This window comes from Synchiropus splendidus, chromosome 6 (genome assembly GCF_027744825.2).
Source record: "Synchiropus splendidus isolate RoL2022-P1 chromosome 6, RoL_Sspl_1.0, whole genome shotgun sequence".
Lineage (NCBI taxonomy): Eukaryota > Metazoa > Chordata > Actinopteri > Syngnathiformes > Callionymidae > Synchiropus > Synchiropus splendidus.
In genome coordinates, this window is record NC_071339.1 from 2,798,077 (window position 1) to 2,813,142 (window position 15,066).

At 43.7% G+C, this 15,066-nt stretch overlaps 3 protein-coding genes across 3 annotated transcripts; 1 reads left to right on the forward strand and 2 right to left on the reverse strand.

Annotated features, from left to right (window-relative positions):
* Positions 1–518: 518 nt before the first annotated feature.
* On the reverse strand, positions 519–5,780 carry LOC128760396 (twinfilin-2-like). Its single transcript, XM_053867791.1, has 11 exons — positions 5,694–5,780; positions 5,052–5,129; positions 4,805–4,983; positions 3,306–3,401; positions 3,128–3,232; positions 3,040–3,054; positions 2,776–2,817; positions 2,571–2,696; positions 2,333–2,483; positions 776–897; positions 519–686 (listed from the first exon to the last, which is right to left on the reverse strand). Exons 1-11 carry the CDS (start codon positions 5,716–5,718, stop codon positions 519–521), a joined length of 1,107 nt encoding a protein of 368 aa, XP_053723766.1. The 5' UTR covers positions 5,719–5,780.
* Positions 5,781–8,678: 2,898 nt separating this feature from the next.
* On the reverse strand, positions 8,679–11,179 carry LOC128760557 (WD repeat-containing protein 82-like). The gene is made up of 9 exons (XM_053868040.1): positions 10,863–11,179; positions 10,610–10,710; positions 10,429–10,495; positions 10,131–10,230; positions 9,551–9,667; positions 9,312–9,467; positions 9,176–9,245; positions 8,953–9,095; positions 8,679–8,883 (listed from the first exon to the last, which is right to left on the reverse strand). The coding sequence occupies exons 1-9, from the start codon at positions 11,021–11,023 to the stop codon at positions 8,845–8,847; spliced, it is 954 nt and encodes a 317-aa protein (XP_053724015.1). The 5' UTR covers positions 11,024–11,179; the 3' UTR covers positions 8,679–8,844.
* Positions 11,180–11,370: 191 nt separating this feature from the next.
* rpusd4 (RNA pseudouridine synthase D4) lies at positions 11,371–14,697 on the forward strand. The gene is made up of 6 exons (XM_053868036.1): positions 11,371–11,997; positions 12,669–12,876; positions 12,962–13,055; positions 13,122–13,272; positions 14,163–14,260; positions 14,346–14,697. Exons 1-6 carry the CDS (start codon positions 11,568–11,570, stop codon positions 14,547–14,549), a joined length of 1,185 nt encoding a protein of 394 aa, XP_053724011.1. The 5' UTR covers positions 11,371–11,567; the 3' UTR covers positions 14,550–14,697.
* Positions 14,698–15,066: the final 369 nt, after the last annotated feature.

The window sequence follows — 15,066 nt, forward strand, 5'->3', positions numbered from 1 at the left end:
CAGTCATCAGCAGTTTGACCTCACAAGCACCGCGTTTTCCTGATGTAGTTCATTTATCTCTGTATCCACTTCCAATAGATTTTAAATCCTGTCTTTGAATGACCACGTGAGACGTCAATACTAGATAAGATAAAGATTCGCCACACGTGTCATCGCTGCGCTTCCAAGAACATTCGTCTGTATCTTTCATTATGACCTGGAGGCAGCACAGCAGCAGCTTCTGAGTACTGAGTTCCAGGAAAGCACAACAAATCGAGTTGACTCTCTAAAGCAGAGGCAAACAAGAGTCAGGCACTGGGCTCACAAAATCAGTTGCTCATGGTTTTTACGCCTGATGTCCCAGCAAGTACTGTTGACTTAGCTTTCCAAAATAAATCACATACGTGACATAGTTCAAGACGGATTTTATTTATGGTTCCATTTCATGTATGTCATGGTTAAATGGAGAAAGAAATGCAGTAGCAGTGAACAGATATCAAATGATAAATTAATTCAAGGCAATCCTCTGTTCTATATATTTAAAGTTCCTCCCCATTCTCCCCCGCGCCCTTAATAAGGCGTTTATTCCCCCTCTTCCCTCCAGGACCACGAGGCTTGGTGAAGGCCTGCTTTAGGGTGTGCTCCATGGGATGGACCTCCTCATACAAGAACTCTTCTGTCAGACCGTCGCCACTGTCGATCTCCATCTGCACACACACACAATAAGGCACAGGTTTGAGCGCATTACCATGGTACCTAATGTGGGATGAGACTGTCCACACAAATAGATCTGCACCTTCTTGGTGACCTCCAGCTGGTAGTCCCGCTCCACCTCCTCCAATAGTCTGCTTTTACAGCTGGAATACAACATTCGCTCCTTGATACTGCAGGTATAACCAGGCATGGAGTATATAAAGACTGGATGAAGAAAGAGGAAGCAAAAATGTAATTGGTGAGATTCTTCATCTTCTTTTTTTTTGTGAACCATGTTAGATTCCAGTTCCTACATGGTTGTTGCTATGCTACAGTATTATGATGAATCTTGTATCGAAAATGTACTTTTGCATTGCTTTTCTTAAATAAAATCTGGTACCACATGCATCCGGTTAATTTGAATAATGAACTCCACCCCTTTTACAAATATCATTGTGCACTGTGTCATGCAGCGAAACTGCTGACGTCTGGTCGCACCTTCGCCTGTGCTCATCCAGTTGAGTGCCACTCCAATAGCAAGTAGACACAAATCAATGAACAAAAACCTCTAATGCTGAGACCCAAATCCTACCAGAGAAAGGAGTAGGAAACCATAGATAGCGACCTAATCCATCTCTAGAGAGAGAAATAGAGAGAAAACTGGCTCAGATGGGCTAAATTATTTACAACTATGGGACTGAGAGGTACGAGTCGTGTCTCTGAAGAAACATGAGGCTAGGTCAAGAGCATAGCATATGGGCATAAGAGCATATGAGAAGGAGTAACAGCCACCACAATATTTAGCCATCATCCCAAAGAACATGCCACTCATCCATCCACCTGGTCACCGGCGGACATGAGACCCCCAACATGGAGGGAAGTGGATACAAATGCCATCTGGCACCAGTACAGTTCTCTAAAAAGGAAAAAAAAAAGAAGGCCAATGCCTTCAGGTCAGCGGCTCATGAGGTGCTGGTGTCAGGCCTCAGCATTTAGCAAATTCCAGAAGGCGTCACAGGGTTCATTAAAGCCTATTTCCAGGAGCTCGAGTTCTGCATTACAACACAGAACATCCTGGCAACACTTAGAAATCGGCATTATAGCGGGTTGAGCCATCTCACCATTGGCCTATACCATGGCAGCCAAAACTTGCAATTCCTATAGCATCAATGGTCCGGTCACCAACAAGAAACTTCTATATTGATCATATACCAACCAAGAGAGGCCTGTCAAAAGCCTTGGCCTTAGCTAGAACGCAGAGCACAAAGGCTCAGAACAAGTAGAACAACTCAGGCACACTGGCACTAGTGGCCCCAAACAAGGAAAAGCTGAGATATACAGGCTGTCAAGGAACTTGCAGATACCACTGCCATTGGCTCTGGATGAAACAGAAGGACACCATCTGTGGTGGTCTAGCAGCCTGTCGTACATGGCTGAATCGCCTGAGGTACACAAATGATGATGTGTCGTACTGGAAGCAGCACTCCACCAGACCACCCACGGCCCCCTTAATCCTACAACAGAGCTCCATAATTGTGATAAGGATCAAGGGATGTTCAACACCTAGTCCTAGTTTACTTGCATTGCTATTCAAATACTTTGTAAACTCATTGTGACAGAGAGTCTACTGTGTCAGTAAGAGGAGCCTGACGTGACTGACCCAGCGCCTCCTGCAGCTGACCCTGGTGGGAATGTTTGAAAACGAAGAAGTGGTATCTGGGGGAGTCTGTGGGAATCCTGTACGGAAGCTCGTGGGTTTCTGTGGGCTTGGTGTGAACCAGCTCAATGGTTTCTTTGTCTACGTCCAGCCTCTGCAAGACACAACAGGATTGTTTCAGGGCTGGAGTATCACAGACACGGCACATGAGGATCAGCGTGCGACTTGGGCCGGGGCTCACCAGTTGGATGTAGTTGATGCGCTTCTGCTTGAGCTGCCTCAGAGCTTGTTTGGCTTCCTCTTGCACCGGGAAAGCAAGTCCCTGAAGAGCCTGTGCCCTCTTGTCCAAGCCAAACTCCATTGTAACCTGCCAGAACACAAGAAACACGGTTAAAAAGGCATCGTCATCTGAAATAACTGACAGAGGCCACTGGAAGGGAACACACCTTCGCTCGAGCTGTCGGCGTTCCAATCCGCCTGCGTTCATCCTGTGGATTTAGTGTTTTTTTCTTTATTTCTAAAGTTGAGTAAATTAAATTGGGCACTTTTCTCATGCAGCGAATGAGGCCTGATGCTTGAGCACCGGTACAAGCTCTTCTACGGTCAGTCGCCAGCCACACAGTACCAACCAGGATTTTGTCACATTCAGTTATAAAAAAAAAGTGACAAATACATGAAATACATTAAAACACAATTTGAAATCCACTTACCCATGCGACTTTATCCTGCAAGGACAACAAGTGTGAAGTGAGTGGCGCTTTAAAAGAAATGAAAGGAGACACCTGTCGCTCAGTTCACCTCTGTCACTTTAATTCGTTGTAATTCCTTCTCTGCTACTGTGAGAGGAGCCGGGGAGGAGCAGGAGGACATGTGGCGCAGGTAACCCTGGAAACACACGTCGTCCTGCACACACACAAACGCCGATGCTTTTATGTCACAGCAGCTTCACTTGGACGGTCACTGGTCCAGATCTCACCTCAACCGTCCCGAACACTTCGTCTTTGATGTGACCGCCTCCAAATTCTTTCTTCAATGTGGCACGGGTTGCAGCATACACCATCTTCTGCCTCACCTCGAAACAAGATGAGAGTAGAGCGTTAAAGCCGCTCTACTCTCACACTCATACACGATGTAAGAGGAGGAATCATTTTCAAGTTTCAACTTCTTCTCCCAGCAACCTTGGGTTTGGTCCTTAGGCTGAGACCTTTGAGAGCTGACATCCTTTAGGGAGTCAGATAAGGGGGAGATGAGAGTTCAAAGACTCAATGACTGCATTCAAAGCTGCTGTTGGGACGGAGCAGACTCACACATCAGGTGATTTATGTGCTGGTGCAGCATGTGATGAATTCTGAAAGGACAACTGCGCAAAGGACTGCGACAGCAAAAACTAGAGCAGCAGCCGACTCCACCACAGGACAGACAGATTTAATTCAAAAGCTCCAAAGACAAGATGTTGGTATTGAAATGGAGGGAATTATTGATCTACTAATAATGTGGTCATAAGTTTACCAGGGGAATAGAACAAACATGTCAAATAGAAAACTACTATTTTAAAGATCTTATATTTTATCCCTTAATCCAAAATATGATTTTAATTATATGTGGTGTGAGTTGTTTTTCCATTGAAACAAATGCATTTCTAGAATTCCAAACGTACTACAAACAGTTAAGAAGTTATGACTCGTTTGGATCAATCACTTGTCCGTTATCCACTAGATAATCCACTCGATTGATTCAGCCATCAGTGGGTGTTGATCTGTGTTGAAGATACTATAATGAAATTATGTTGTGAGCAAAGGAGATGAAGGATATGACCATACAGTATAAGGAGACTCAACCCTTGATACTGACGTCAGTTACTGTCAGCAGCCATGTGAGAGATCTAGATAAAGAGAAGAATATTACAGCTATAACATCCTTTTCCGGAGCAAATAGGTTTAGTTCTGTGATTGTGTACTGATAAAGCTCCATGTGATAACAAATAAACCCATCATTTATAAGAGGTTGAATTTTACAAAATTCATTTGAAAAACTTTCAATTATTTCCGTTTAGGTTCTTGTCATTTTTGTGGACATAATAAGCCACTAAGGATTGTGTTTATTCATTCATTTTAACTGCGCGTCCCAGCTTGCGCTACATAGCTGATGTAGGGATACACACAGCTGTTTTCATGCTCAACAGTGATTTTCTACCTCACACTTAATGCGCTAATATTTACACTGTGTACGTTGTGTTTTCAGTCAGGCTCCTGCACAGCCTGATGTCAAATTGTTATCCAATATCTATCACTCTTTTATTTAAGAAATGTTTAATACACAACTTTATTTATGCTTGCAAGGGCTTCAATATTGTCAAATTCCATTTTAAGTTTTGATCTAGCTTCCAAAATTTGAACTTTGAACCTTCATCGATTTTACTACTCATTATGAGTTTTATTCAGTGAAATGTTGCATGTGGAGTGGATTTCAACATACTGGTGACTGGTCAGGTGACCAGGCGATGAAGATCCACTCGTATCCCTGAGCATTCTGGGAGTCCAGGCGGTAGAGGATGTAACACGGCTGCTGTGGTGTCAGCAGAGGTAGAAGGAACTGGTCAAAGTCCTTGTCCCAGCTCTGAGCCGGCTGTCGGTACGATTCCAACACCAACTCCTCTGTGAGACAAGGAATCACTTTAAAAAAAAACTACTACGTTTGAGACGCCACATCAGATGACAGTTACCATTCTGAATGATGATCTTCATGATTCTGATGGCGCCTCCCCTTGCTTGGGCCAGGAAGTGCTTGAGCTCAGGTGTTGCTACAGCAGCCAGGTATAAGGCAGACAAAGTCAAAACTTAGATTGTAAACAGAACACGTCAGGTGAGCAAGAACCTGAGACCAGACACTCACACCATCACCTCAGGTGACTCCGACAGAGAGCTGTGCACCAAGCACACCAATATCTGAAGGCAGTTCAAGAAGCTTAACCATGAACTTTCAGCATCAGGAACATTAGAAATGTTGCTTCTTTGTGTTCCTTTTACTCCCTCGCCATGGTTACCAAACACAGGGATCATAAATGATGCAAGATAAGGTAGGAAAGGTGAGAGAGCTGTGCTTCCGCCAACCCATCCCCCTGCACTCCAGTTACAAAATGCCATAAGAATATTACCATATAATTATACACGTCAACAAACATTTCTGGTTTGTTAATGTTAATGTTCATCAAGCAGATTCAGGAATCATATTTTGACATGAGCTTAAAAAAATCGAATGAAACTCTGAGCACTCCACAAGTGAAAGATATATATGAAAATGTAATATTTCCAACAGCAGGGGGTTGAAAGAAGATTTAAAAAAAAAGTGTGAAAAGGGAACGTACCATTGATTCCAGTTTGGTGGGACATCTTTTGGCAGGCGGTGAGTTCTCTCCTCTCATGGAAGAAGGTCTGTGTCGGCTTTGCTCCGGCTCAGCTGGAAGGATGCGTCTGCTCTGATGTAGACAGAGGGACCCACACACACCCGTAACACCAATGCCTGGAGGGTGACTTGGGTGGTTCCTCACACCTGAAATACTATCTGCGGAACTGTGGGTTGATGAGTAATAACATGCCTGTCAGTGGATATGCCACCCTGACCACTGGTCTAAAACTCACAGCGGATCGATGACCGCATTTTTAAGAGGTCTCCGCCTGGGAGGGGGGGGATCTTCCGGCTCTGTTGTCAGCGCGGGGCACGGCATGTGGCTAAAACACCCCACAGTAGTTTGTTTTTTCAATAAAAAGATGGCATCAAATGACATAGAGTTTAGATGCCACATTACGACTCTGGACTATGGAGGGTGACATGTCGGCATGTGCTGAAATTTTCAAAACTGCAACACAATAGTAACTTTACTTTTGTATCGTGAAGACCATGAAGTGGAGAGACATGCTTCTCAGACTCAGACTCAGAGGTGGTTGAGCGAGAGATACCGGTGAGGTTACCTGTGATGGGGTCTTGCATTATTCACTCCTTGCTGAGTACAAACCCCAAACTATCCTGCATTATTTAAACCAGCTGCATCCCTCCGCCCCTCTGCCTCAGAACCCGACATTGGAGCAGCAAAACTTCATAAACTGGCCTGAAACAGGAAGTACACGCATGAGTGAGAAATAAAAGTAAAAATTAATAAAATCAGCCAAAACATTATGACCAAGCTTGTTGAACCCGCAACTCTTGTGTACTGTTCCTGGTCTGCAGTAACTGCTGTTAATGGTAAAGCATCACAGCAGGTGAAGCCAGTAGTAAGGGACAAATATTATTATTATTGTCGTGTATTGAATGTGTATGTCACGTGATGGAAAGGAATGAAAGGAACCCGGTTGTAAGCAGAAAACAGAAGTGTATGTGATGGTCTGAAGAGAGGAATAAACACGGTTGAGAACTATCGAACCCGTTGTGATTCAATTCAGAAACGTGTGTTATGCAATAGATTGACAGTGTACACATGACAATTATTAAGAATAATAATAATAAATATGAGATAGAGTTTCAGTTATAAAACCCAATTGTGTATGGGTTATGTATAATTATATATAATTATGTATTAGTATATTTATTTGCTAAATGAGGAGCTTTCTCAGAAAGTTTTCAGTAGAAAAACGCAGCTGACCTTTCATTCAGTTCATCCTAGCTAGCTCTTTTTATTGACCAGAACTAGGGAGTTACATGGAGCACATCATTTCGATATTGGTAGACCATTTAAGCATGATGGTACACTAATATTAAATGAGATATATGTATATACACTGATATTAAATGTTTTCAAATTGTTCACCAGGCCATGGAAAGAGTTCAGTTTTTAAAAAACAGGAGCTGGCCGAACTGAACTGAACAGTTCATGGCGCAGGCTTCACAGGGTTAATCAATGTTACTGTTCAAAACCTGGTGGTTTGACCCCAGGTGCATGCTCATTAACCAAGCACATTCCTGTTTCACTGATGCTAAATCCACATGAAGCTCTTGGAACTCTAAATGACAGATCTGCAGTCTTCCTTGCAATTTGTTTAACATGGTGAATGACTGCATACGAAAACCATTAAGACCCAAATCATGAAGCAACTGGCTCAAATCTCAATTCCCAACCTTATTCCCAGTTGGCCACAGGTAAAAACAGCATCTATCCAGTTCAGCCATTCATATTTTTGTGAGAATTGGAGTAGCATGGTCCCATCACTGTCAGTCAACCCATCACAGTGGTTAATCTCTACAATAGGGCTCCGCCTCCACAGCGTATGATATTGCACCTGTGTCTGTTCACATTTCCCAGGACCTGACCTGGAACACCAACACCTCCGCACTGGCCAAGAGAGCCCAGCAGCACCTGTACTTCCTGCGGAAGCTGAAGAGAGCCGGAGTTCCGTCCCCCATCATGTGCACCTTCTACAGAGGCACAATCGAGAGTGTTCTGACCAGCTGCATCACAGTGTGGTTCGTCTCATGTGCCTGCCGCAAGACCCTGCAGCGTGTGGTGAGGACTGCTGAGAAGATCATCGGGTCCCTCTTCCATCCCTCCTGGACATCTACAAGACTCGCCTCACTCGCAAAGCCCTGAGGATCGCAGGAGACCCCACCCACCCGTCACACAGCCTCTTCACCCTGCTGCCATCAGGGCGAAGGTTCCAGAGTCACCGTGCACGAACGAGCAGACTGAAAGACAGCTTCGTCCACCAGGCTGTCATGATGCTGAACTCTCTTCCTGCTCTGCCCCCGGGTCGGCACCATGCACTTTTGGCTCCATCCATTGCACGTCTGCCCGTCCTGGGTGAGGGACCCCTCCTCTGACGCTCACCCTGAGGTGTTTTTCCTTAGTCGGTGTGAGGGTTTAGGGTGGAGGATGTTGCCATGCTGCTCATGCTGTCATGAGCTAGGTGCTCCCCCCGGTGGCTGATGGACTGATGTGATGATGATTTGGTTGCCATGTATCCTGCTGTGTCTATTTATCAATTATCTATATTTGTTCCTGTCTGTTGATTTTTATATCATGCCGTCCAGGTCTGAGAGAACAGATATTTCATCCATGCTATATGTCTTGTACTGTAGCATATTTGACAATAAAGCTACCAACCTACCTAGTGATTTTGCCTTTAATCCTTGTTAAATGAAGTCCAGACCGCGAAGGTTCATGTGTGTGTGAGACGCCGGGCACATCACAGCAGCGTGAACGAGTCTAACCTCAACGTGTGTTGTGTATTTGAGTACCTAGACGTCACTCTGAGGGAATGACTGAATGACCGTGTGCGCAAAGTTTGACTTAAAAAATGAGTAAGAGTCAATCACAAACAGAGCTCAAACATCTTCGCAGTCAGCTTTGTTTTTCCAGCCGAGGAATTTATTTTAGAAAATGAATATCAAAACAGTGATATCACATTTCCAAGTAAATGTCGTAAAAAAAAAAAAACAATTTCAGCAAAAATAAAACAAGACATATTTTCTGTACTAAAAACATCACAAAATAACAGACAGTGTTTGGGCCCATGTTGTTAGCTGCTTCAATGTGTCTCTGTGTCTTGGCCTGGAAGCCAAAAATTCTGAGAAGGGAAAGGATAAAACTTTAGTGCATATTTGCAGGCGGAATAAAAGCTGGCTGTTGATCTTACCGTCTTGCTGCAGGCGCTCGCAAACGTCATGAATCGGGGATTAAACTGCAGAGTGTTGATGGGTCCAGGGTGCTTCCCGTCCCGGACAGCCACCTTCATCCCACTCACTGTGCTCCAAACATGGATCTTCCCATCCTCGGAACCTAGAGGGCGGATCAAAGTCAAAACACTTTTAAACGGTACTGTAGGTGAAGGCAATGCATATAATAGCAATTGAACTGACCAATCATAACAAACTGTGAATCAGGAGTGAAGCATGCCTCCAGAGAAAAACCTCTGCTGTTGTTGTAGTTCTGAAACACAAAGACAACACCATCACACATTGCAAACAAACAGCCAAGGAATATGTTAGTGCTTACAGAAAACGTGTGCAACAAAGAGCCGTTGAAGGCGTTGAGTAAGCCGATCATTCCTCCGTTAGTGCAGATGAGAATCTGCTTCCCATCGTCACTAAATTTCAGTCGCGTCCAGTCACACACGCGGGGAAAACTCATCTCAAAAGATGCAAACGGACCCTGTTTACAAAGCATACATCTTTTAGGATGAAACAAACTGAAACTTTGAGGTGTATTAGTATCAAGAGGGTCCAAAAAATTACTTTGTCAAAGGCCCTGAGGTCGTAAAGCTGAACCACCTTCGATTCCACAGCTGCAGCAAAGATCAGGCCTTCGGGGTCAAACGAACAAATGGGTCTCCCAATTGGGTTTGTTATTCCCTGAAACAGACAAAGGAAGACAACACATCACAATGACTGATGGTGACGATTACACGCTTTTGTGATGCAGGTGAAAACTGCAGTAAAATAATCAGCACATCTGCATCAGGGACACCAGATGACCAAACTGGGAAGAACAAACTAGGTTTGTCTATGATCCATGGCTTCGGACACCAAATGCAAAAGTATATGATAAATATAAATTCAGAAAAATATTTTAAATTCATCAATGACATTTCATGTCTTAAATTGTGGGCTTCATCCGTCCCGCCTGATCTGTCACAACCTGACAACAAGAAAAATCTTATTCAAATTTAATTTGCTATAATTATTTTGAGAATAAATGTAGATTTTGATTTTTTTTCTTCTGTTTCATTTGCTTTATCTGTTTGCAAGACATATTATTTTTTTCCCTATTCAAAATAGGACATATTTTACAAAGGACATTGATGTTTCCACGTACCTGGCAATTTTGAGAGTTAAGATCCCAAATACGGATGGTCTTGTCCAACGAACTAGAGATGAACATGTCATCCACAGGAGACATGGAGAGGGATATCACTCTAAGGAAGAACCGCATATAATGTAAATAGAAAAGAAGGAGGCTTCCAGAAAATAACACAAGCCATCGACTTCATTGCAACTTTAAATAGCCGAATGCTATTTAAGAAACACTGTTAAGTGAGCAATGACTGGCCGTTCAAAAGTTACTGAGCCATGCAACTTGTTTTTAGTTTGTAGTTAGTGGTGCATTTACTTACTTTGCTGTGTGACCAGGAAAGTATCTGATGTACTTGTTGCCAGTCAACGACAGGAGACGAATGGTATCTTCATGATTCCCCCCAGGTACAATAAAATGGGAAATACAACGGGAAAAGGGTTCCATGCATTTTCACAGCCTCAGTTATGTCATGTGTAGTGCAACTTCTGTGAGGTCATTACCGTCCTGCTTGTTGGAGCTGTAGACCACCGTGTGATCATCTTTGTGTCGGTAGCGGATGAGGTCCACTCCATACTTCTGGCTGAACATGGTTTTTCTGGGTCTGTGAACAGACATCACAGATGATGGGCGTGATCGATCGTGTCAGTGCAGCTTGCATATTTAATTTTGAGATATATAAATACCCAAGAAAGTCATAATACTTTCAGATATACCACTTCATTACATAAAGGATTGAACGTTTTTGTTTCTCACCTTCCCGCGGTGATGTCATAAATAACAATGCGGTCGTCGTCGCTGCTCGATATGGCACTTTCACCATTTGGGCTGTAGTCGATGCAGTTGACTTTCTGAGAATTCTCTCGATACGACCTGGCCACCGTGAAATTCCTCAACACCCTGTCGGTAATCCTCATGTCTGCGGTGCCGTTCAATGATTCACCCTAAAACGAAACACTAATGAAGACATTCTATCAAGTCAAATGGCCACACATATCGGTAATCTTTATTTCAGTTTCCTAAGGGAGAAAATAACATGTTCGAAAACATGCTCACTGTCCGATAGGCTTGTGTTTAAAAAAAATACAGTTTGATGTTTTACCCAGTACCGTTTAAATGGGCGGTTTGCATTGCTCCACACAGAGCTCCACGTAATCGGTTGGTAGCGGTATACAAAACGAGCTATCCTCACTGCACAAACAAGGAAGTTGCCCTTAACACCGGAAGCGATTGGCGATTTAGGATTTGAATGTATTTGATTTGTTTAAAACGTGATAACGATTGATTGCTTCTACCGCTACTACATAAAGGGGAAATAAAAAAAACTCAGAATTTCTGTAAAAGGGAAAATGTTGAAGTGTTAGCACCGCCCGCGTTTCGCATTCAAGCGAAACGTTGAGTCCAACATATTATGGAAGGGCCACACCGGAAGTAATTGACAACAAGCATGGTTGGCGTTGAATGAAGTGCAACTCGCCTCACACAGCTACGATGAGCAGCTGCAGAAGAGTCTGTTCTCTGCGATTGAGCGCTGGACTAAACTCTTTATTTCACCGGGTGAAAACACAGGCCAACTGCGGCCGATGTCCGTCTTTCTGCCGGACTCATGGCACCGCTCCAAAACAGGGCCCAGACCCGGGGTCAGAGGTTAAGCCAAGGTTGAGAGCCATAGACCTGGCGAGGAAGATCCAGCAGGAGAAGGCGAAGGAAGTAGCGGAAGCCGAGCCGCAAGTATCCAGTCAGAAGAAGAGGGTGATCGAACTGAAGCAGTTCAGCCAGAAGCTCCAGAAGGTCCATCCAAATGTCCTGGCTAAACACCTGAGCCAGGCGGTGCTGTACCAGGACAAAGATGTGGTCATCACCAACAAACCTTATGGTGTTCCTCTCAGAGGTGCGTGAGAACATTCTTTTTTAATAGCATACAGTCATGTCCACCACTCTATTATAATGCCAAATCACTGTACACGTATACGCGGATGGACGACGTCAATATCACAAACATATAAGTGAAAATGTCAATAATAATAATAAAATGAATTACAAAACTAAATAAATAAAGCAGAATGTAAAATATAATATGCAGGGGGTAAAATGATTTAAATGAAGATTTTAAATTCAAAGCAAATTTTTGTGCTTTTTGTTTCGTGGAATGTTTGATGGAATTGAAATATTGTTGTGTTTCAATGTAGAAACCAATTGAGGACAGGGATCTTTGAGCATATATACATTTATGGATGTGGAACTTGTCTGAGATTATAATGAAATTAATAAAATAAGATGGAGGCAAATGCTCTTCAGATAAACCAAAAACTACATTCTTCTAAAACATTTACAAAAATGACCAGGTGTCGATATCTTTCTGAAACCGTTTCTTTGTAAGGTCTTTGCTTGGATAGATTCTATGAAGAATTTTGAAAGAGATTTCCCTCACTTTGTTGCTGATCAAATACGAGCCATACCCTCTTCCACTCTTCACGCTTTCTCACCCTGGCTCCCGATGTGTGAGACCTGCTAGTTTCTATGAAAGTGAGAATGATGTCACCATGCACTTATGCTGCCTAGATGCCGCCGGAGTCACATCTGTGGCGTGTGTTCTTCCTGTGGTTGCCAAGATGATGGAGGGCACCAAGGTCAGGAGTGAGGCTCAGTTGCTGCCCTCCCTGGCACTGGAGAAAGAGGCGACAGGAGCGCTGCTGCTCGCCAGGAGTGAAGGGGTGGTGGAGCACCTTCTGGGTCTGTACCGAAACAACCTCCTCCAGAGGAAGTACTGGTGAGAACATCTCTGTTTGCAGTCGCTTTACGTTTGAATCATCATCCGCACGCCTACACTTGACTCAGCAGCTTTTCCTCCTCAGGGCGATCACAGTTGGCGTCCCGGTGCCAGCCGAAGGAATGATCGACATCCCCCTCATAGAGAGAGAGGTCACGGGAGCTCAGCCTCACTACAAGGTGACTCGCTCATCCATTTAATTCTACAGTGATCTTTGTTTACCAGTGGCCTTTTGCTTGTTCCAGATGGCGCTGAGTCCTCTGTACAGAATGAATGAGGAAGGTGATGGGGTGACCAAAGTACGGGGCAACCGTCAAGCCATTCCTGCCGTCACCAGGTACCGTGTTTTGGAGAGTGCCAATGGCTGCAGCCTGGTGGAGCTACAGCCGTTCACAGGTACGTTTGATGGCAGCAGTTTCCTGGTATCTATCTGGCTTGATTGTGTTGTTGCTCTGTGTGACTCTTAATAATACATAAAGGCAATCTAATTCAATCTAATACCTAATATGATGAGTCACTTTATGGAGAAACTTAGAACTAACCTGTGAGTTCTCATCCTCTAATGTTGTCGTTGTTTCAACCCCTGTGTTGTTTGTATCTGCTCCAAACATCAGAGCAGCAGATGTGTTATTCATGCTGGCTCTCACCGCCTGTTTTGTATGATGGGTCCAAATTGAGTGCCCTGGAAACAAAGGCGCAGAACGTAATCCATCATAGGGAGTGTCAGATAGAAAGGTAGTCATCCCACGGCCCTATAGTTAAGGAATGTCAGGGGCCACATGTCACTGGTGGGCGGGCCGGATGCTGCCTCCTGAGGGCCCAGGCCTTATACTGTATGTTCAATTTAAAAACTTAACTCAAGCTGGTCTTCTTCTAGGAGCAGCCCACAATTGATTTTCAACAAAAAATGATCATAAAAGGGACTGAAATCGCTAGTGTGCTTCTGGAAAGCTGTTACAAATTTATAGTCACTCAGTGACCTCAAGGCCGAAGTGCTAACAAAGGCCTGAATTCATACTCGAAGGAGCAGCAGCTCAAAGATGCCCACAAGTCTCTCTTTGACCTTGATCTGCAGATATAAATGATTTGTAAACTCATTCATGATGTCATCTTTCACAAAGTGAACAGTCTGGTGGTGGTTCGGTTTGAGGTCGGTGCGTTCTGCTGAGGACTGTTCTGATCTCTTAGCAACTAAACATTTGTTTAGACGGTGACAGACGATCCACTCAAGTGAATCATCTGGTGACCATCTTAACTCATTACACATAAAATCATTTTTGTCACAGGAGTGAAGCACCAACTGAGGGTGCACATGGCCTTTGGCCTGTCCTGTCCTATTTTGGGGGATCACAAGTACTCGCACTGGAGCAAACTGGCACCGCAGGTACAGTAAATATCCTTCCGTCAATCATCCCATAGTTGGACTTGAAAGTTCATTTTATTCTTGTGCAATTTCTGGTTATCACCAGAAACTTCCAGATCGGGTGCTGGGAAAACTTGGACTGGAGCAGAGCAAGATTCGACATCTTCCTCTTCACTTGCATTCAAAGCTGCTGGCAATTCCAAGGAAGGATGAATCTGAAATCAAAGTGTCGTGCCCTCCACCCAAGTTCTTTAAGCAAACCATGAGTCGACTCCATTTGATGTTTCCTGATGAAAAAAAGGACAGATGATATTTTCTGCTTGAAAACCTGTTTCTCTTGAACTTAAACTCACAGGATGTGCAGTTAAATGTGACGATTCTGTTTTTGTAAATAGAAACAACGGAAGTAGACTTTGGTGTTTGTCTCAATGCGGCAGTCATTTAAGTAAAAACATTTTCATGGCTCTCAATTTTTCGACTGATCCTATTTAGAAGCTTAAAGACCCCAAATTCATGCCCGTCGTCGACATTAGAATGGATTCATTGAAGTTGTCCCTCACAACATGTGTTGAATTCTTCATGATCTAGTTTTGATGACCATCGTCACAGGACCACTGGACCTCACGTTCCTGTCATTCACATGCCAAACAAATCAGAGCTCTACTACTGAATTCTTTTTAAGAAATGCTGTGATTAAAACTGTGACCTGCTCCTGAAAAAACAACAGAAACTCTGCCAATAAGAACCAGGAGGAGGATTGAAGTTGGCTCATCCACAACACACTGGTTTGTCCTGTTTTCTGAACAAGCAGATTTTCATTATCAGCA

Excerpts from the sequence above, each read along its gene's own strand:
- LOC128760396 (XM_053867791.1), bottom strand. The coding sequence starts at position 5,718 with ATGTCCCACCAAACTGGAATCAATG. Across the intron at positions 5,130-5,693 it reads CCACCAAACTGGAATCAATG|CAACACCTGAGCTCAAGCAC; the intron begins GTACGTTCCCTT and ends TGGCTGCTGTAG. Across the intron at positions 2,484-2,570 it reads GCATCAACTACATCCAACTG|AGGCTGGACGTAGACAAAGA; the intron begins GTGAGCCCCGGC and ends TGTGTCTTGCAG.
- LOC128760557 (XM_053868040.1), bottom strand. The coding sequence starts at position 11,023 with ATGAGGATTACCGACAGGGTGTTGAGGAATTTCACGGTGGCCAGGTCG. Across the intron at positions 10,496-10,609 it reads CAGCTCCAACAAGCAGGACG|ATACCATTCGTCTCCTGTCG; the intron begins GTAATGACCTCA and ends GGAATCATGAAG. Across the intron at positions 9,668-10,130 it reads TTAACTCTCAAAATTGCCAG|GGAATAACAAACCCAATTGG; the intron begins GTACGTGGAAAC and ends TGTCTGTTTCAG.
- rpusd4 (XM_053868036.1), top strand. The coding sequence starts at position 11,568 with ATGAAGTGCAACTCGCCTCACACAGCTACGATGAGCAGCTGCAGAAGA. Across the intron at positions 13,273-14,162 it reads GGAGCTACAGCCGTTCACAG|GAGTGAAGCACCAACTGAGG; the intron begins GTACGTTTGATG and ends TTTTTGTCACAG. Across the intron at positions 14,261-14,345 it reads GGAGCAAACTGGCACCGCAG|AAACTTCCAGATCGGGTGCT; the intron begins GTACAGTAAATA and ends GGTTATCACCAG.